At 40.7% G+C, this 22138-nt stretch overlaps 1 protein-coding gene and 1 long non-coding RNA gene across 3 annotated transcripts in view; one reads left to right on the plus strand and one right to left on the minus strand.

The window, feature by feature from the left end:
• Positions 1–22138, minus strand: part of LOC137181141 (uncharacterized) — a 113060-nt gene that overhangs the window by 16211 nt on the left and 74711 nt on the right. The gene's annotated exons all lie outside the window — the stretch shown is intronic.
• The window catches only part of LOC137181136 (plexin-A2-like), a 78831-nt gene that overhangs the window by 13640 nt on the left and 43053 nt on the right, over positions 1–22138 (plus strand). For both annotated transcript variants that reach the window (XM_067586556.1, XM_067586557.1), the window contains 2 exons: positions 2442–2624; positions 15697–15831. In XM_067586556.1, coding sequence (XP_067442657.1) covers positions 2442–2624; positions 15697–15831 — 318 coding nt within the window. The remainder of the gene's footprint in view (positions 1–2441; positions 2625–15696; positions 15832–22138) is intronic.

Below are 22138 nucleotides of genomic sequence, written 5' to 3' on the forward strand. Positions count from 1 at the left end.
AATCAGAGGAGTTTTGTATGGAGCTTTGATTTCATTCAGGGGTTTGGGCACTGACTCCCGCCTTCTTCTCCTCCCCTTTCTCTCCCTCTCTCCCCTCATTTCCTTCCCTCTACTCTTGTCGCTGTCAGCAGTATTTGAACCCTCTGAGACCTGTTCTTGATCTTGAGAAAAAAGGATTTTCTTGTAAATGTCCAAGTCTATGCCTTTGTGAAAGCTATAATTCTGCATAATGAGTGGTTTTTATGGAAACAAGTTGAAAGTAAACCATGAAAACAATGATATTCATCACATCCATCGCTCTGGTGGTTCCTAACATGTGCTTTGATTCCATCATGCCATCAAACAAATAAGATGTAATGTTATTCATAAAAACAACTGAGAGAGGAAAGAGATACATAATAATGCAATAATTAATTCTCACTGCAGTTAACCAAAGGGCTTTCTATCTAAAATAGACTGTAAATGAAACACAGTGGTCAGTTGAGATGGTCACAATCAGCCCTGTTAAGATGTGATTAGATCCTGTGTTTCTGTGGTTTTTGATTAACTCAACAAACAAGTGTTGCTAGAGATGCACAGATATGGATTTTTGAGGTCGATACTGATATTATTTTTCTACATGCGTTACGATTTTAGACATGCTTATCTTAAGATCATAGCATGAAATGACCAAGATAAATTTATTCTGTTGCTTTAGTGACACTTGTTAAGTTTTTGGATCCTAGAAAAAAGTTACATAAATGCAAATTTCACAATCTCCCAATTACTGAGGTAACAAAACAAAGAGTCTACAGCCACACTAGTGACTCTAGACTGGCACAGCAGTTACAATGCAAACGGTAAGTCTCTAATGTTTAACAGGTATAATGTTTACTATTTTAGTTTAGAGAGCTAATTAGAGCTAAACACCAATTAGAGCAATTAGGGTGATGAAATGAAATTAGTTTTTCAGATATTTGATGATGGCACTACATGAAAAGTCAGGGATTCACCAAAATGATTACAGTTCATCCTTTGGGGACCATTAATGTCCATCCAATAGTTGTTGAGACATTTTACTTAAAATCACAAATGTCAACATTGGTTGCACTACAGGTCAGGGGATCACCAAAGTCATTAAGACACATCTGAAAACCACAAATGTCTGTACAAAAACATTGAGCCAATCCGTCTAGCAGATGTTGAGATACTTCATTGAATAAGTGAAAACTTTGATCTGATGATGGAGCTAGAGCAAAAGTCAGGGCATCACCAAAGTCACTATAGGATTAATCCTGTACAAAACATTGTGACTGACAATCCATCCAATAAGTGTTGAGATGTTTCAGTCTGGACCAAAGTGGTGGAAGAACAACGTTGCCATCCAGAGAGCTGCACTGTCAGCGTGGCTAAAATTAATATTTTCCAATGCTTCCTTTATAATTGGTATGAAAATTATTAAAAATTCAGCAGCAGGCAATTTTGCAGTCCCTAGTAAAGAATGCAACTATTAAAACAAATATAAATATATATTACATAATAACAATGTAAAATATTTATATACTGTATGTGTTCAAGATTTAAGTTCAAAAGAGAGCAGATATGGGTTCACCTAGCAGGCAGACAGGAACTGGCTCATTTTATTTTATTCATATCATAAGACTGGAGGTCAGGTTTAAGCAGTCGGGTGGGGTGAGATGAAGCTTGTTTACTTTACGCTGAGTACACTTCACTGATCACATTCAGTAAAGCTCAGGTATATTGCTTAGTGGAAGGAAAAGCACAGCGAGGGCTGATATGTGCATAAGAAGTAGCGGATGTGAAATAAGAAATTATCTGCCCTAAAAAGGTAGATTTATATACTGAGTGACGGGCAATTAGCAAAAGGTTTGAGGTGCATGTTAGTAGATGTAACAGGACTGCTTAGCGTGCAGCTCTCTTTGATGCTTAATCAAAACCTGACATCTCTTGTGCTGTGTGTTTGTGTGATGTCAGATCAAGCGATCTAAAAATCACAGAAACAGGCGCAAAATACACAGCGCTTCTCGTGTTTGCCATCAGCAATTAGTCCGCTCCGCAAATTCACCCGCTCTGAGGCTTGTTGATAAACGCAGCAGCCTAAACCCTTTTGAAGTAACAATTTTTAACCCTGAAAATCGTGCGTTTAATGCATGTTAGGCTTACCGGAAGTCAGTCTGAGTTCTCTTCTTATATTCGCATGTGTCTGCAGCGATCTCCATCATTTCTCTGTCTCCCGTTTATGCTCTTCCCTCTGTCTCATTATCTCCACCTCCCTTCCTTATATCTGTCATCCTCACTCCTCCTTCTTTTTCACTCTCTCCCCTTTTCCATCCTTTCCTCCATTCATCTGTTCTCCTCTTTTCTTCCTCACAAAAACACCTTACCGCCTTCATACTCTTAATTCTCTCCTGATCTCGCCATCTCTCTGTCTCTCCGTGCAGCCTGTTCCCATCGATGATCACTTCTGCGGCCTGGATATAAACCAGCCTCTGGGGGGTTCCCAGCTGGTGTCGGGTCGGACGGTGTTCACCGAGAGCAGGGACAGACTGACCTCCATCACCTCCTATGTCTACAACGGACACAGCGTGGTCTTCCTGGGCACCAGGAATGGACGGCTGAAGAAGGTGAGAGCAGCGATACACTGACAGACACTGGCAAGCGTGACACACTGAACTCAGACACTCAGGGACTGTCTGGTTGTCAGTGAATTGCTGACTCTTAAGAGATGCAGTATCCACATTTAAAATACAACGATGATTTCTTCAGGTTTCTGTTGGTGAACTAGTATCTCTGCCTCTTCTGACAGTTATCTTCCTGTTTCAGTTTTTGAACATCAATGCAATTATAGCGTCATCCTTGACCTCTGAATCGCAGTACACATCTCAGATTTGTTCAGTAATTCAAATAGGTCTGGTGTGCTAATTGACAGCTATTTCCGCTGGTTGGAAATCAACCAATCAGATCTTAGTATACAGATTTAAGAACTGGCATGTCATTTCCCTACAAAGCTAGTTAGCTCTCTAGCTACATCCATGAAAGAGCAGCAAGAGAAAACGGTGTGGATGACACTGACAGCTTTACAAGTTGTTGCAAGTCCACAGGCAGAAATTACAAGTCTTAAATCAGCATATTTCTTTGATCATTGTGAAAAATGTTAACAGCTCCTAGCAACCGCTACAGCAGCTACACTCACTTGCTACTAATTGATTTGGGCAAAGCAAAACAAAATAATCCCACCTCCTTTTAACACAATGTCAGGTTGAATTAATGTGTCTATTAATGAGTGTAAAGAGAATCTGTTGCTCCTGCACTCTGAGGGACTGATAACAAAACCGGATATATTCAACATTAAAAGTGTACTCCAGTGATATAGTATTGCACTTCTGCAAAGTTTGGGGACTTGCAAGTGACAGACTATCAGAAGAATAGTGCAGCAGAGGTCAAGATATGCTGATTTTTGCTTCCTAGTGGCAAGTCAGGCTCCAAAAAAGTCGGATCTACACTTGACATCATGCAACTTGATATCATCTTTTCATTATACACTCTCTGTCTCATAAATGTTCATGTCTTTCAAAATCCATGCCAGTAGTTTATAATGCAAGCTTTCTGCCAAAGCCAAGATAACCCTGATGACATCATTGTGACATAATCTGGGTTACTTTCTGAGACTTAAAGCTCTTACAGACACACAGGAGACATAATATAACTGCTTTTACAGGCTGTGAACTACCCCTCGATGACCAGTAAACTGAAATTCAAGTGCAAAATTTGTGGAATGCCCCTTTAATGTTTTACATCACATGAAAGGTTTCTGCTACCAAACTAAATGTAACACTATTCATCAGGTGAGAAATACACCACTGAGATACATCACCCATAGTTTTTATGTCTTACCACCATGGCACATTTGTGTAATAATGATCTTTAATCCATTAACACCAATTAATGCAATAATCTCCTCAATTAATGCTCTAATTAGCATAACTGGTTTTGTTTAATATATCATGGTGATTATGCAGCTGGATAAAGGTGCAGCAATCACGAAGCACTACTTCTTGTGCCTCAGCCTTTGGTCTGGAGCTCCCAGACAAAGACAAACAGATGTAAATTTCCATCACACTACTTGAACCAGACGAGCACATTTCTGTTTCTTTGTATTGGTTGTAAGTAACATTATGCAGCTCTAGTAGCCTGCCTCTTGTTTCACGCTGTCCCGCTGGATTTTAGTTTCAATGGCTTTTAGCATTACAAAGTACTTAAAGGACCACTTCCCAGACTTTGAACTTCAACCTCATCGCTGTGTCCTTGACATGAATTTTTACATGCTGATTAAAATCATTAGACTTTTAAATCTGTAGTATCTTCTATCTGTATCTTTTAGACTGATTCAGGTTACTTCCCTAAATGTTTCACCTGATGAGGCATGAGAAAATAATATACAACCTCAAAGTATAATCTAGTCTTCCTGTTTTAAAAGTCTTGACTTGTGTTGTCCTCATTTCAAAGTGTGACATTACTTTTCCTCTTATTTTAAAGCCTACAATTTATAGTTAAATGGATTTTTTGAGCCTATGTTACATTTTGTGGGTTTGAAAATGGGTGCTAACTTTTGTTTTCCTTGTTTCAAAGTCAGAACTAGATTTCCTTTTGTTCAAAGTTTAAGTTTGGTCCTCCTATTTGAAGTCTAAATTAATCTGGTTAAGAGATAGTTTAGATTATTTTTCTGCTGCTGCTCAGCCTGTGCTGCATCATCAGATGCCGGCATTGGGAGGACGAAGGCCGAGGTACACTTGAAATGAATTATTTCATACAATGTGTTGCCTGACACTGTCTCAGGGCTAAAGTGCTTATAGCTGTTCCAAACAGCCACACTTAAAGGGGATCAGTGTTTTCCCTTTCATTGCTCTCTGTGTCGGTGTTTGACCGAGGGTAGGACTCAGCTCCTCCACACACACACACACACACACACACACACACACACACACACACACACACACACACACAGAGTGGACAGTAGAGAGGTGGAGACGATAAACCAGGTGAAGATAACGTTTTACTTGAGCTGACGACAACTATGCTCATTACTGTGAGTGCAATAAAAGCTTTACAAGTAAAAATCCAATAAGAACTTTATCAAAACACCTGTTCAACAAGCATAAACGTGTAGAAAAGTGATATTTTCATCTGCTTTGCCCTCAGTCTCCCATCTACCGCCAGTATGTCTCAAAGGGCCACAGTGCGCTGGTTAGGCTAATAGTAAATTGCTATAAAACAAGCTAAAAATGAAAGTTGCCTGCATGTAGCTGAACTGTTTTAGCTTAGTTTGCCATGTATCATAAAACTAGTCAAATTCTTGTAGCTTAACTACAGACTAAGGTGGCAATGAGATATTACTGAGTTTATAGAGTGACTTTGATGTTGTAAACATTACTATTGCTGTTCTAGAAACAATATTTAGTTATATTCAAAATATTAATCAATTCTAATCCTTTTTGTGATTTCCTGTCATTAATATACTATTATGATGTTGAATATCTATGCTAACATGGTCAAAGTTCTAAAACTTGAGGTTAACATATGTAGAAATGCTCCCTGCAAGTCAAAAACCAGGGCTTCAACTTGCTCTGAATAGTGCGTTTGCAATGTTTTTTTCTACCTTGCTGATGAGCTGCCCGCAAATGGCCATCTGCTCTGTAGCCGTGGATTTCGGCTTGAACGTGTACGGATGTATTTGAGAAGTTGACATTTCAAGTAAAGAACGGGAAAAAAGTAGTGAAATGCTACTACTATAGTTTGTGTATGGTTTGTTGATTTGGTTTGTAGCCTCCAGAGCCGGTGGAAATCTCCTGAGCGGCAGCTTCTAAGAGCTGGCTGAATATTTAGCTGATTTTGAAAATAACTCAACTCTTGCAAGATTTCAGAACGAGACTTCTGCTTGAGAGAGATTTGGTTAGACACAAACAGGCAACAAACAGACCGGATCAAGCAAAAGATAAAGAAAAATATTTTATTTCTTTGTAGGGATCCTTTTCCATAATGTTGTCAGACACTTATTTACAATCTGAGCCTTGTCAGTGGCAAAAACAACCACTTTTATTGGGCGTACACCTTTGGGGTGCTATTGCCTCATCGGATTACATTGCAGCCCGTTTCACAGCTGCTGGCTGAAGCGATTTCGCTCAATACTGGACCAATTTCAAAATTGTTGTCCCCATTAGTCACTTGGACACAAAATGATGGGAAATAAGGTCCAGGTCGAAAAATACCACAGCTTTCCTTTAATTGATTTTATATCCAGCACCTATCCCACCGAGGTTTTGTTGATGTGCACACAACTATGGAGCTCTGATTTAATCTATGGGAATGTATCATCCACTGAAATCCTCCCTACTGATTTTTTTCACCCTGTAATATCCCTTATATCAGGCCCACAGACAGAAGGTGACCTCTTTCTGAGAGGCTCATGAAGTTGATTTACCCCATTGTCCATCATATTTCATTTCAATATATACTGTAATGATTTATTATAATCATGTTTCTATAGGGCTCATTCTTTGATCGAACTGGATTGACTTGATACCACCGCGGGCTCTATTACTGCACAGTCCTACAACACGCAGCTGACTGAGGAAATGTGTGAGAGGACTGTTGTGACATTAGCCTGGGGGCTTCAGTCTTATGAGGAGCAATCTGTCTGACACACACACAATACACATACGCACACATACACACACACACACACATACACACACACATACACACACAGGTCCAGACCGGGAGCACAGATAGCATCACTGCAGCTCTTTCATTGGATGAGCCATCGGGGGAAAAAGACAAGATAGCTTGGGTGAGACAGGGACAAAGAGGGAGGAAAAGAAAAAACGGAACTGAGACAGAAGAATGACAAAGGGAAGAAAGAGACGGAGGTAGAAAGACAAATATTAAATGTGAGAGAGAAAGAGGGACAAAGAAAAGTATGTTCTGCATGTGTTCAGGAAGTGAGCAGTACAGGCTTGGGTGAGCAGAGTGAAAAAATCCATCATTACTGCTTGAAGTGCTGAGTGTCTAAAGGCCAGAGTTTGTCATTACACTGACACAACATACAGCCGTGACTCAGACTCCCAGGAGCCTCTGAGGAGCACGGGGTCACCTCTCCAATCCTATTCCATCACCCCCCAAATGGACAGACTGAGTGGAAATGGGGCATGACAATAAATGCCATCAGCAGATCACTCTGGCAGCGGGGTCATTACAAAGGTCAAGCCAGCAACAGAAAGGGTGTAACCAGGGTGAAAGGTCACAGGGATAACCAACAGTCTAACCATCCAGGCTCCGTGCAGCATATGGATGTGTCCATCATCATCTCATGATTAGGCTACTCCTGTTCCAGATATAACAGGACATTTCTATCATCATCTGCCACTGTTTTGTTGTCTTAGGTGGTTGATTTTAGCTGAGTAATATGACCCGGTGGGTAACTCTGGGCTAAATACAAAAGGTGCTTTTACACTTTGCATGTGGTGAATCCAGGTAAAAGCCATTATCTCTCACCCATCTGTATTTAAATGTATTCCAGTCTCAAGGCAGGAGGCGTAGATAGATGCAACTTTCAGTAGCACTGATGGCACAGTTTCCACTCATTAGCAAAATGCTAGCAGGACCCAGTGGGGGCAAGATTAGCATTTCAGTCAGTACAGTCACATCAAGATTTTAACCATTTATTTGAACAGTAACGCACGTTTTTTTACGGTGTGGCTCTGCTCATAATGATCTGAAACAAATCTGAAGCAGATTTACAAAGAATGTCCCTAAGCTATGAAACCTTCCGGCAGTGCCTGAGTTACAAAACTTTTAAATGAACATGAACACATATGGAAAGAAATTCACATACCTGAACCTGTACATGCTCATACAGGAAGCAGTTTGGGAAGGTGCTAGAGAGTAGAAATTTGGCTGGAAATGACTTCGCTAGATGTGGTTGACTGATAAGGATTTCTGAGGCTTTCTTCAACTTGCTTCACGTTGTCTTCACTATCAGCTATCTCCACTGGCATCGGGAACTTGCAGGAGAAAATACAGGCAGCCCAAGCTGACATATCATAGGTCTGGTGGTGTCTTGTCTCTTGTGGTATTGTGTGGATGTGTAGTAACCTTTGTAAGGGGGTGAACACCGGCTGAGTGCCAATTTTAGTGGAGTACCTAGTGATAGAGGACAGATTTGTTGTAGTGTTTGTTTTTTGATTTGTACTGCCTTTTCTTTTTACTACAGTAGGGCTTTTGATGGTGTAGGTTTTGCATAACGTTAGCTTTGTACCAGTTCAATCACTCAATAAATCAATCAGTATCATTAAGCCAATTCCAAACACAATATGAGTACCGACACATTCCCCTAAATTCTATATTCTGTACTACTTTTTGTAGGAGGAACCACAACAAAGATTTTTGTCTCTGTGCTACTGAAGTCTAGCATGCAAGTAAACAGCAAACACACTGTAGAATGACATTATACTTTTACCCTGTGGCAGCTTCAAACACATAACAGGTGTTGAGTGGAATTGATTTTCTGAGGAAATGTTTCTGCCTAGCACTGTAATGCTCAGAAGGATTACAAAGGCATACAGAGTGGAACTGGATGCTCCTCTGACATACAGTGAGTATATTAAGGTGTGGGTTGTCAAGATGTTCCTAGTGTAACATTTTGTGTGTTTAGTGTGTGTTTTCCAGTTCTGAGGGAAAATCAAGGGTGTCACAACCACCCCAGAGGAACTTTAGCAAAATTTTAATATGATTAAACAATTTAATGTGTGCCAGAGGACTTAATCTTAGGGAGACAATACTCTTGACAGACTGGGAGGGTGGAGTCTGGCAGTGCATTATCTCAGCTGCAGGAACTTAGCAGCAGTATTTCCCCAGAAATGGTTGAAAATGTTAAGCTCACAGCAAATAATGCCTTAGTCAAATACTCTCATGTGCAAATAGTGGATTCATTATGGCTTATTGAGAGTTGACGGGGTAGGGAAATTCTCCAGTGCATGGCTAAATGACTTGGACTTTTCAAAGTCACAGTTTCTAAGGGGTCCAGGAAGGGGGAGATTTAGTGATTGAAATCATTAGAATGGAGTTTCAGAGGTGGGGATGACAGAATAGGTGTGTTTGAGGCTAAATTGAAAGGATTTTCATAACTGCATGAACAGAGCTGAACCTGAGGGTAAAAGTCTTCAGAGCGTATCACCATTAGATGACTCAGTGCAGTTGAAAAAGTAAATGGTATTAAGAGAGGCAATTTTGTGATAACACGGAAAAGTGTCCATCTTTCTGCCTTTCCTGACTGCAGTTTTATTTAGAAGCTCCGTCTCTCTATCCGGCTCTCTTTGTCCTGTCCTCACTCTTATTTCTTTTCTTTCTCCTGCTCGGTCACACAAATGGAAAACACACGAGAGGACTGTGACTGCATTGCGGTCAGGAAAATGAAGAACATACGAGTGCCATGAATTGTTCCAATGTCCCCCTCCCACTGCTTTTGTTGATGGGCCATGGGAACCTGACAAACAATGGGAATGATTTGAGGGACGGGGGCAGTATGGAGGAGGACAGGAAACAGAGAACAGGAAACCATGTCCTCAAGGAGAGAGAAAAGAAGTGAACATGCAGAGACTGAGAGGAGACTGTGGTCAAGTTGTAGAAAATGTGGTATGAAGACTTGGAAGCTCGCCATGCAGCTGAAGGTTAGGGCGAACTGAAAAAGTCTGCTGCTGAAACTGGAAGGCTTTTAACAATAACCTAAAAAAACACACACACACACACACACCGTGACCTCTCTTCCGACCCAGTTGGTAATCGTGTTTAGGGTATGGGCACTTGCCAACATGCAGCGTATCCAATGGATGTGATCAATACGCCTCTCTTTGTGACTGTAGTTAATGTGATGGCTGAATGATTAGTCCTGTCCTGTAATACACATCTCCACCTCAGTGACCCCCCTCCTCCTCTGTACACTCTTCGTTTTCATTAGCCGCTGCAGCTCGGCTCTACCCTGAGTTTCCTCTCATTAGCATTCACAGTGCGATGATGGATATATGGGCTAATCAATGCCCGCTCTCCTCGGCTGTCATCCACGATTGGACCATATGCACAGCCACTCAACCTTAAAGGTGGCCAGTTGTCTGGCCCTTATGTCGCTGCATGCCCCGTGTCACAATATTGAGTCAAGCCTGGGAGCATCGACTGCGAATTCTGTGCCAAAATCTGTCTTGCTTACAGTCTGTGTACATCTTTAGATCTAGTCTAGCGTGTTTTTTCAGTCTGGGCCATTTTTTCCCATAAAGAAATGGAAGATTTATGTGAGGTTTCCTGCCAAATTGTAACTTTTTTTACACTTTTATATGAAAAACAATACTCTAGTGTAAGTCAGATGTTTGCACTCGGTGAGAAAATGCAATGATTTCCAGCATAATGTCAAATAAAGACTGAAGAGGAGAAGTTTGTTGTGGAGCAAATGAATCAACCTCCTCATGTCTGGTTCAAAGCAAGTTGGATGGGCTGGTCTTCAGAGACAGATGAAACCTTGTCAGAGAAGCAGATTGGGAATGATTGGTTGAACAGAGTGCTCTTCGCCTCCTGGGTCATCATCCATATGTTTAGGTTAGCTGGGTGAATTTTCAGGCCACATATGGACACACTTTTTTAGGATTGAACAGCCATCACCACATAAACACAGTAATCATATGTTTTGCATGGTTTCCCGATCTGAAGAGGAAAAGCAGGGGTCCTGGGATATTTACATGTATACTTTCTCTCAGCATGAATCAAATAATCGGCTGAAATGAATCACAGAATCAATCCCATATGTAAATACTCACGGGAGAGACATTTGGGAGGGTGTATTGCTCATGAAAAGGTCTGGCAGCTTTACAACCGAGCAAGCCCTGCTCAGGCCAAGTGACATCTTAGAAGTTGTTTTTTTTTTTGTTTCCTTTGGCTTTCGCAGGAAGACAGCAGCTGAGCATTTAAGATGCAAACCCAGCCATGAGAAAGGGAGGCTGTTGTTTGTTAAGCGCACTTGGGCTCAGGTTGCATATCTGTTTGTGGGAGCCATACTAAGCTTAGTTGTTTATATCCATTGCAGGTTTTGCATGGGAATTTCAGCAGCAAGGAAGGATATTGCTGTTATTGGCTTAAATATTATTCATGGGTTAAATATATATCCTCATCAGCTGTGAGGCGCTGGGAAGACAGAATGAAATGAAGAGCTCACTGAGGTCATATGAACATGTGGTATTAATGGCAAGTCAGTTCTGTTCTCCTGTTACATGACACGGACCACACAGGGGGAATCTTCTTAAAACTTTGAAAGATGCTTACTTAGGGTTTTTGAAAGATGTGCAGCTTTGATCTTGACCTTGAAACAATATAGTTCTAAGTACTTATAGACTGTTTTTATTATTGAACAATATGGACTTTTGTATGTTTTGTGTGTGTTCCTGATATGCTACAATCCATTATAATATATACTGGTCAAAAGAAGTGATCATACGCATGATTTACAAGTACAAACTTAACAAAAGCAGCCATCAAAACAGTGAATTCTCAGTGTGTACGTGGTGAATGTTTGTGTGCACATGTCTTTGTTTGCATGCCTGCATAGGTGAGTATGTGCATGTGTGTGTGTGAGTTTGTGTGTTACTTCCTACAAGCAGGCTCATTATAAAACCAATTAAACCCGCCTTACTCTCATTATGGAGCTGTGGGGCTTAAGGAGAGATTGAGGACCTGTTGTACTCCCAAAGGGCTTCTGCCTGGTCAGCCCTGTTTCAAATGATAAAACCTCTTTTAAATCCGCTGAAATCAAACACCACGGATCAGTCAGCGTGGGTCAGTATTTGCCTGAGCTCATCCCTGCACCTCTGGCCCTCAGTCAATCTCATCATACCCAACAAAAAAACACTTGGCTCGGTATCTGTCCTTCTCTCCACAGTTGTTTGTTGTTTTTTTTTTTAAATGCATGGTTTCACCGCAGAAATGCGTCCATGCTCTGGTTTCTATCTGTGCTATTTGTGAAATGAGGAGTGTGGGAAAAAAATAATGTAAACTGGCTCCATTACTGCATGGGATTGTGGTAAAAGAAAGAAGGAACAAGAAAAGGAGGAGGAACAAGAGAAGACAGGGCAAGAGAAAGAAAACAGACAATGAGCTAGAGAGAGGGTTTAACTCTGAGATAGATCTGTCTATGAATGGACTATTTAAAGGATGGGATTGTGCACGGTGTCGAGGTAATGACATTCTCACCGGTGTGAGACAGACAGTGTCCTCGTATGATCTGGAATCAGCGGATGATCCCACATCACTCTTGTCTCTCTGCTAGGCTTTGGAGTTTTTGTATGTGGAAGATGATGCCTTGCCTACCCTCTCTGTACCCCCTATATGCACCCTCCCACTGATATAAACTAACACACACACACGCACACACACACACACACATACACACACATATTTCTCTCCCTCATTCTTGGCTGGCGGAGCTGACGGTTGGAGAGGAACAGCTGCCTGGAAGGTGGAGGCATGATTGATTGATGAAGTTTTGGTGCCCAGGGGATCCAATCATGTAATCAGTTTGTATTGATTGACTGTCCCCAGTGAGAGACTGCTGAGGCTCTGCCACCATGTGTGCAAGCTACTGTAGCCTGGCACGCATTCAAATTTGATTTGGTGGTGGGGAGGTCGCCTAGGTCTACGTGTCAGGATGCATGCAGGGAAGAATGGCATAATCGCACTGCAGACGTTTCGCAACACTTTGCCACAATTCGCTGCTCCGATTCCTTACTATCTTTCATTTATTTCATTAATCAGCTTTACTGTAATTGCATCACATGGTTAATGATCCAGTCTCCCGGGAATTTAAATAGGGCTTCAACCTGGGTTTGCATAGCTAATGAGGATTTTTTTTTTTCTCCAGATATCGTACTTAATTCAGACTTGTATCTCTCATTTCACATTTCTGACTTGTATTTCAAGTGTCATGTTACCATTACTGTATGATGCAACTGATGATGCAATTTACATCATTTCTGCTCCAGTGGTGAAAGATCTGTCTTTATGAGCGCACATGAAGGTATTTCTGTGAAACAAACAAAAAAAAAAATAGAAGAAGCACTGCTTATTTTGTTGTTGTGCAAAACATACTGAGCAATGACTATGCAATCCAAACGAGATAAACAAGGAGTTTTGTATTGTTTGGATTGATTGTTTGGATTGCGGATTGATGAAAAGTTAAAACACTTTCATTATGTAGTGGGAAGTAAAGGGTAGTTTATACCTGTGTCTCACAGCTTACTCGCTACTTTACATCTTTACAAGCATTTTCAAGTCCTCACAAGGCTCCCTTTTGACAGCTCCAGCATCCATAAGCCACTTATTACAAAGATAGACCTGCTTATTTGTTTGCTTCACTGCAACAACACATCTTGTTGGTAGACAGAGGTGTGAGAAAAGAATCGAAAAACCCTTCACCAGTGGGCATCTGTTCTCTATGCTTGCATTTAATGAGCCCCAAAAGATTGCTGCCTGAAAGTCATTCCAAAGTCAAATTAAGGCTGAGCTCAGTGAACACGTCTCAAAACTCAACTGCGTCACGGCTATAACCTCAGGGGTGGATTTGGGTCAAAAGTCTCACTGGCTGATTGGACTACTGAATGAGTAGCAGCGGATCCATCTTTCCTTTCCCTTTCCATCTGTTCTCTCAGTCTTGATTTCTTCTCAGATTTCTTCTCAGTCTTGATTTACAATGAATGTACCTTGTCTGGGTTGTACTAATGCAGTACATGTCCAGAGTGACAACATGCTAGCACAAGTCAACGAGATGCTTGATGAAAACGAATGAAGTAAATGAAAAGAAGTCGAGAATCCACACACTTATCTCCACTGTGAACAGACAGTTTATTGTCTAATCTTGCGGTCACACAGACCTGCATCATAGCATAATGCTATGCTATAACACATATTAGGAAACCACAGAAACTGTTCAACTGTGAACTAAACTGAACTCATTTGAGGGACTTTAAAGGAATAGTCAGACATTTGGGAAATGCTTATATGCTGTATGAGCGATAGAAAGAAAAAGATCAATTTCATAGTTGTGTGAGCCAGTATTTTGTGACATTTTTAGCCTAACGTTAGCTTAGCACAAAGACTACATGCAAGCAAGGGGAAGCAACTAATGTTAACCTATCTACCTGTAAGGTGTCTCTAACAACTGCAATGTTGTCTTATTGATACATTATATGTGTATATTTACAGTAACATGTAGAAATAGAACGTTATCAGTTATGCATTGGAGCTATTTTCTAACATACAACAGTCCTCAATCCTTTCCTCAAATTACTGGCTTTGCACACATTTATACTTCTGAACTAAACCTTGGTGATTTCGAGAGAGTGTGATGCCAAAGCAAAGGGTTGTCTGACAGCAAGGTAAAGTGGTGAAATTTTTCTAAATATAGCGTACACTTAAATTGATATTGATCTTTTTAGGTGGGCCTTTTTTTAGGTGGCTAAAATACATTTTGCTGCTGCCTCCGTCCACAACAGTACACAGCAGTACATCATTTAGCCTCTTTGCCAGAACTCCCACCTGCTTCTCCAAACTGGGGGAGTGCTGACCCCCATCTACTGTGAGTAATACACTGACTATGGATAAGTACCTCATACAACCCCACTGCGAAAAATCCAAACTATCCCTTTAACTTTCTTTTCCTGTTGTTTGATATACCATCTGCTTCTAAAAATGTGTACGATACGTTTCCATTAAGAATCAATTGTTTCATTTTCAGTGATTAATTTCTACTTTCTTTATTATACACAAATGAACCAGCTGTTTTGTGTATTATTTCACATAAGCAGCTTCTGTTGATAAGCTAATGTTCTTATTAACTGCAATAGTGGAAAAGAGTTTATTTACAACTGATTAGTGTCTATCAGATACAGTAGCCTAAGTGTATTCGTCAAGAACAGAACGTAAACGGCTTGTACAAGAAGTCAGTTGGTGTTGCTAGAAAAATGTTTCAACTAATGTGAATACACTTCTCATAGCTTTTGCTTCACAACGTGCTGAAATGACCAGAAATGCTTGTCACTGAGCTCACAAACCCCTGAGATACACAGCGTTCAATGAACACGAACACAAAATATTCAAAATTCACACATCTAAATGTTAATACAGGCGGAGGAGGCTGGGGAGGTGGAGGGAGTTAAATTTCTGAAATCAGGCAGCAGTGTAGCAGCGAGGATGCAGAGCTCAGCGTAGTTGTATGAAATTTTTATACGGACCGCCTATTGAGAGAGACAGGTGGTGAACATGTGTAATTGGAGGGTGTATGAAACATGTGACTATAAAATGACTTCTCTGTCTGAGCTCCATCAGTTTTCTAACAATTTGAAGCAAGAAAACTTCATAAAAGTAAAAATGGGTGGTGATCAAACTGAAAACAAAGCGTGTTTTCTTATTTCTTGCAACTGAAAGTATATTTTCTTATAACACCAATCTTTTTGAAGGACAGCGGGACCTCACAGATACAAAGGAAGCGTACAAATTATACGATATACTGTAGAGGACAGATGTCACTCTACAAATGTACAGTAACCATTCAGTCACTGTGTCCTGCAGCGCGGCATTCACTGTCTATGTTTGTCTGTGTCTCTGCAGATCAGGGTGGACGGTCTTCTGGAGGGAGGAGTGCTGTACGAGACAGTGACTGTGATGAAGGATAGCAGCCCCATCCTCCGGGACATGGCCTTCTCCCTGGACAGGAACTATCTCTATGTCATGTCTGACAATCAGGTGAGGAAACGCCCTCGTTTTGCTGCTGCTGTCAAGGAGAAACACTAAGCGGCAGGGTGATGTAGCGAGTAGCGAGACCGTCCTTCAGCTGGAAGCCTGCGGGTTCAAGCCCCTTTGACAGCAAGAGTTCGCTGTGCTGACACGTCCTTGAGCGACTTGCTATATGTGTAGCATGAAATTCAAAATTCAATCGAAATTAATTTGATTATTTAAGCCATTAGGTTCATGAAAAGTCTAAAAAACAGACAGAAAAATATTATTTACATGTGTATTTAGGTATAAAACTAATTAGTAATTCTTATTTCTTGAGGAATCTAATTTAATTTAGCAGGATATAGGAAAAAGAAATGCCTGAGCTTTATCTGAACAGATCATAGCATTACATTTAGCATTGCTATTGTGCACAGTTTGGGACTTAGCAGTAAGACAGTTTAGAATCAAAAACTTTAATTTATGTTAATGTTAAAATAATGCAATTTATTTAGAATCCTAGCAGATGATTATGACTTATCTCCAAGTCAATGTGGCAATTCACAAACATTCACAAACTGTATGCGTACAGTGGGGATTGTTAAATATGCAGGCTGTGTGTAAAGGGATGGACCGCTGTTCTAATTACTTATCCATGCAAATCGACTTACAGCACATGCATCTTTTCAACGCGACACACGCGCACGTCCAATAGAAAACCATTAGCGGCTTTTTTCTGTGTGGTTGTATCCCCCCTCGTCTGCTCCTCACTTGGCCCGGCATGATCACACAGGCGAGCAGTTGTTGTTGTTGTTTGACAATATTCTCTGCACTCATTGCAGATAAGAGTGAACAGTGGTAATCACTTTCAACTCCCATCAAGTGATTATTTTGGCGCGGCTGCATGGCACTGTGAAATGGGATTAGGTTTCATTGCGGCCAAAAAAAAAAAAAAAGCCCCTATCACTGCTCTCACTTGTCTTCTGACTGCTGGAATGTATTGAGCCAGAGTCACAGGACAGAGAGGAAAAGGGCACTGGGACAATTGCAGTTGTGTCAGTTATTTCAGAGTGCTTCCAAACTCTCTTCTGGAAGCTTGAAAAACAGTCCGAAACCTATAAAAGCACCAAGTTTAAGAAAACAAGCGATGTCATATGAGGAGCAAGGGAGAATAGAGACAGCATTGTGTTTGGTGCTGTCTTCTAAAAGGCAGCTCTTCCTTCTGTGTGATAGACTGGAAGAGACAGGACATCACTTATTGATGAGCTCTGGTCGTTCGAGGAGAGACACATGCTTCCTTCAAGGAGATAGCCAGCTACTCTCTTCAGTCCACATAATAACCGAGCAAAAACCAAGCCCAGCTTGGCCAGGCCTTTTCTCTCAATATTAGAAAAGCTTTGGCTTTGTAGCCCTCAGGAGCTTGGAGCAGCTCCTGTCTCTCTCTCCATCTTTGCTCAGCTTTCCCCTTCAGACTTTCCTGAAGCTAGGGTAAGGAATCCCCCTGGGAGAGGGCTTCACTCACAGATTTCCCACATTTCCAGTAGATCCCAGAGATGAGAGATTTTTGGATTCCTGGGAGCCAAACAATACAGGAATGATGTGGAATGAGGAGCGAGGCACAGACAGATTTGGCTGAGCTCAGCCGACCCTTGTGGAATAACAATGAGCCTCTCTGTCTCCTGCCGAGTGAAACACGCAGGGTTAGCATGATGATGAAGAGTGAGGAGAGAGAAAAGAGAATCAGTGTGTGGATATATGTGTTTGTGTGTGTGTGTGTATGTATCTGTATCTGCTCCAAAACATCATTTGGGAACCATTATTGATATAAAAAAAAAAAATTTCACAGCAGTTAATCTTTTCTCTCACTGCGTGCCTTTAGTTTGATCATTTCTAAGAATAGAAATTCTCAGTATCCAAACACACAATAACCTCACTGAATGTCACTTGTCAGTCTGTGAAATGATGGCTAAGGCTTTAAACCTTAGAGAAGGGGGGAAACTGCTACAAGGTTTTTCCAGGGCAATCTCTCAAAGTGCCACTCTGTAAAATGTAAAATCAGTGCTTGAAATCCAACCCACCCACTTCTTTGTTTCTCTGTAGCTCTGTCTGTCTGTCTGCCTTCCCTACCTTTCATGAACTGTATGTGAGTACTGTGTACAGAACAGCAGGGGTTCCCAACCTTTTTTTTGATCTGACGTACCGCCACAACTCTATCAGATGAGCTCGAGTACCCCTTTATCAACAACATCTGTCACATTCAGAGTGTGCCCGTTTAAATGGATTTTTAACTGGATATTAATTAACACTATTAATTATATAAAAGTGAATATTTTTACAAAAACGTTGTCATACATGACATTCAGTCAATTTTTGTATTCATAGTTCTACCACTTGTGGCAGAAGCTAGAACTATTTATCAACACTTTTAGCTGCATATCTACTGTATTTACACTAGTCTGCTCTCAGGTGTAGAAGGTGGTTTTCAAATGTTAATGTACCGTTGGCTCAGGTTGGTAGATGTGTCCAAGCAGCAACTACTACAGCTTGAGGATGAAGCCAAAGTGGAAGTATCTTACGGTACAAAGCCACTGATGGCCGCTAGATCCTGGCTCCAACTGACTCCCATTCAAAAAGCGTCAACCTCTCTCTAGAAATACTAGGTCAATTGTTTTTTTCAATGAGTCATTATAGTCTCAATCACTAAATTTTTGCCCTCTAATAAGTGTGCTGATGTTCATTTGGGAAATCATTGCTCCAGTAATAAGATTTGAAGACTGATAGTAGACTTTGATCTCATTCTTGTGGCCGTTCACTGACAGCTGTGATTGACTCAACTGCTGCTCTCCCTGGCTCACGGACTCATACAGAGTTGGACCATTGTCACAATATTTCGGAGAGTTTAATGTTACCTAATTACGATACCTGGCCTGTTAGCACAATTTAGTTAAAATAGCCAATGTTAGCACAAGAGTGCACTGCTCAGTGTTCCCAGTAAGCTAATATTCCCTTCGGTCTAAGGTAGCAGGGCGTGTTTCCAGAGCGTGAAAGGCAAAACCCCGCACTCCTCATTTCTAAAGTCTTGGCTCCAAACAGAAAAGATGACGAGAATCACTGGCATATAGCATGTGTGCTGAATAAGCTAAGTGAAAGTGCTTATATAACATGATGGCAGTATGGATATTAGCTTAAAACTGGAGCCACTGTCTATAAACTGAATTATGAACTGTGTGGGAATACAGTCAGTGCTGCTAACAGTCATAAAATTGAGGAACTGATTTCTAAAATGCCACATTATGGTAGTTTTTTATGCCTTGTGCACTGCAGTACACTTCACAGCTTCAAGTCAAAACAGAACAAAAGTCCATAGAAAGAGGACTTTAAAATAGGCAGCAAACTATTTTACGTGATTTACTCTGTAGAAATGTTAATATTCAGTCAAGCAATTCATTCATTATTATTGGTATCACAAGTCTTAAGTTTCATTTTAATTCTTTTATGAGTTTCAATTCCAATTTTAATTTCAAATTGTGATTCTCTTATTGCAGAACATTAGCCCTCAGTTCTTTCTCACGCTGTAGAACGTAATTAGGTCTGGAAGCACAATACAAATGGGAATAATAAACTTGTGGTATAACAATTTGTGGAAACAAGTTATTAATTTCCTGTTATGCTGAATTCTAAAAACACAAAATGCTGCATATGACCTGAAATCCCCTGAAATCTCTAGCTGTCACATGATGCAAACAGTCATGTGACGGCTGTGGATTTCCCAGAGCCACACTGAGGATACAGGATGACAGCAGTGCAGAGGTCTAAAAGCCGGTTTGCTCATCTGACAGTGTTTATAAAGTTCTAGTAAATCCGGATGAAAGTGTTAAAACGATAGCGAACTGGTAAAATGATAAGATCAAGCATTAGTGTAAGGGAATCCCAGATGTTGTGGAAAGATAAAGATTTAGTAATTCCCAAAGCTGAAATAGTACGTGATCATCCGGCCTTGCCATGATACAATACTGAAAAACATTAAAAACCAGCCAGACTGAAATTGCCTCTGGAACAGAGGATTTTCATTGGTTTTCTGCATTTGCTTTATCAGTTTCTCCTGAAATTATCTCAGAGTGGAGAAGGCAAACAAAAGCTTGATAAGAAATGCTAAATACTGTGACTCATAGCCTCTAGAGTACATTAAACATGAAATGACTGTAAAGGTTTAACTGATGTACGATCGTATATAGAGGATGAGAGTGCATATAGTATGTAGTAGACTAAATAACATAAATACCATACAATTTAATTAAGAAAGAGGGAGACTGATGCTAATCCACATATTGAGCTGCTATCATTTTAAGACCTTGTGAAAATAAAACCTAAGGACATGTCTTTTGATCTTATTTGGATTCAACACGGTGTGTTCTTGTTCAGGTCAGTTCCACTAAACAAATCAACCCTGATGTGCAGCCAGAGCTTCACATTTGATTCTTAGTCGGGCAGCAGAAAGCAGAAGATGCAGCTTTCTCCTTGTAAAGGTCACGCTGTCTAAACGGCCACAGACCAACTTTGTTAGTTTAGACGAGCTCCAGTCCACAACAATTCATGGATTATTCCTACTGCGTCAGATATGGACTTAGAGCCCTCACCCCTCCCGCGCTACAAAATCATTTTGCTAATGGAATGCACCGAATGGGCTCTGAACTGCAGGAAAAAAAAGAGAGAAAGTTATTTCATAGGGAGCAGTAGATAATCCATTTTGCCAACACAGACCTGAGAGAGCACCCACTCATGCTATCAAGAGCACCGGAGACACTCTAATCCATAATCCACTCTTCATTTGTGATTGCTTACATCAGGAAATTGCTTGCATCATACGTCCAGTCCTAGAATAATAACAAAGTATAAAATAGGCAGGCTCAGGCTGCAGCTCTAACCTGGTTTTGTATTCAGGGGTGGTGCTGGCTGCGCGACAGAAGTGACTCTCACAGCAGCTAATGGAGAGCTTATGCTTTGCCAGACATTCATGCATGGAAGTGGCGGCAGAAGTTGAGTGTGTGGTTGTCTGTCTGTCAGTGTGAACACATCTTTTTGCTTATGTGTGCTCCTGTGTGTGTAAAAAGTGTAGTAATGACAGCATAAATCTATACTGTGTGCTCACGGAGTGAATACCGATGCAGAAGTACAACAATCATCATGCTTCGAGAGGGAAGAATATGTTATAAAGAAAAGCTAAATACAAAAATTGCTGCAAAAATGCTCGTCAATTAGCTGTGGTGTCATTTAATGTGCTTTCTGGCATCTGAGAAATAAAAATCAGACAGTTCCTCATGTGGGCAGAGCCATAAAACTGCATGTTGCAAATTTGTCTCAGCAGCAAGAAGTAGAAAAAAAGGGATTTTCTTCTGGGATATTCAACAAAGGTCTGTATGTGATAAGGACGTACCGTATATATGTAGGCCATATATTGAAAAGTAGACATGATGAAATGAGCTTTGGTCCCTCCTCATCAGAGCTGCTTATTATTATATCAGAATGTTTTGGTTGCTCCCCTTTGTTGACTGGAACTCCCTAAAAACTCGGTATTTCACCCGGATGGGCGTGGTTTTTCAGGACGTAGCAGCGCACACTTCGGCGAGCTCTGTGACTGTCTCAGCCTGTGCTCTGAGTGCACGTTCATGAATTTTCCACGATGGAGGGTGAGTTAGGTTCGTTTTGTACAAATAATGTAGGTTACTACTTTTAATTTGCTTTTCGTTTTGTCTCTCACAAATGGGTGAAATGCTGCAGCAGTATGAGAGAGAGACATGCACATACGCAAAGTGAAATCTTCATACAGGCATGGTGTGAAATATGAAGGGTCTCAGGGTGATCAGAGAAACTACACTGAATAATACATGCATTGAATGTGAGAGGGGTTATATATGAACATATAGGCTACATAATATTCTATTAAAGTATTCCTATAATTAGTATATTTGGTGTCACATCTGTATACATGGAAATAATTCTTGTGTGCCTTGTAAGCCCATATGGGCTGAGCATCTTGATGTAAGATAGGGTTACTTTTAATGACATGTTTTGACAAACACTATTATATCCAAATTATGAGACTCAAGGAGTTGCAGCATGCACTGCCTCTGGAGATTGCACCAACAGAAATGTAGTTTGGTGAGGAGTTCCCAAACTTCTCCATGCTAAGGACCCTAAAATAGTTAGAACAATAACCTTTTGGTGTGGGACCCTACGCTATGTCCACTGGCATTAGAAGTACGTAAGTGAGGAAGGTAGAGTGTATTTAGTCTGTGACCTGTGGGAGATGATGAAAAAAAATTGCACTTACATTTAT

Source organism: Thunnus thynnus, chromosome 4 (assembly GCF_963924715.1).
Source record: "Thunnus thynnus chromosome 4, fThuThy2.1, whole genome shotgun sequence".
Taxonomy (NCBI): Eukaryota; Metazoa; Chordata; class Actinopteri; order Scombriformes; family Scombridae; genus Thunnus; species Thunnus thynnus.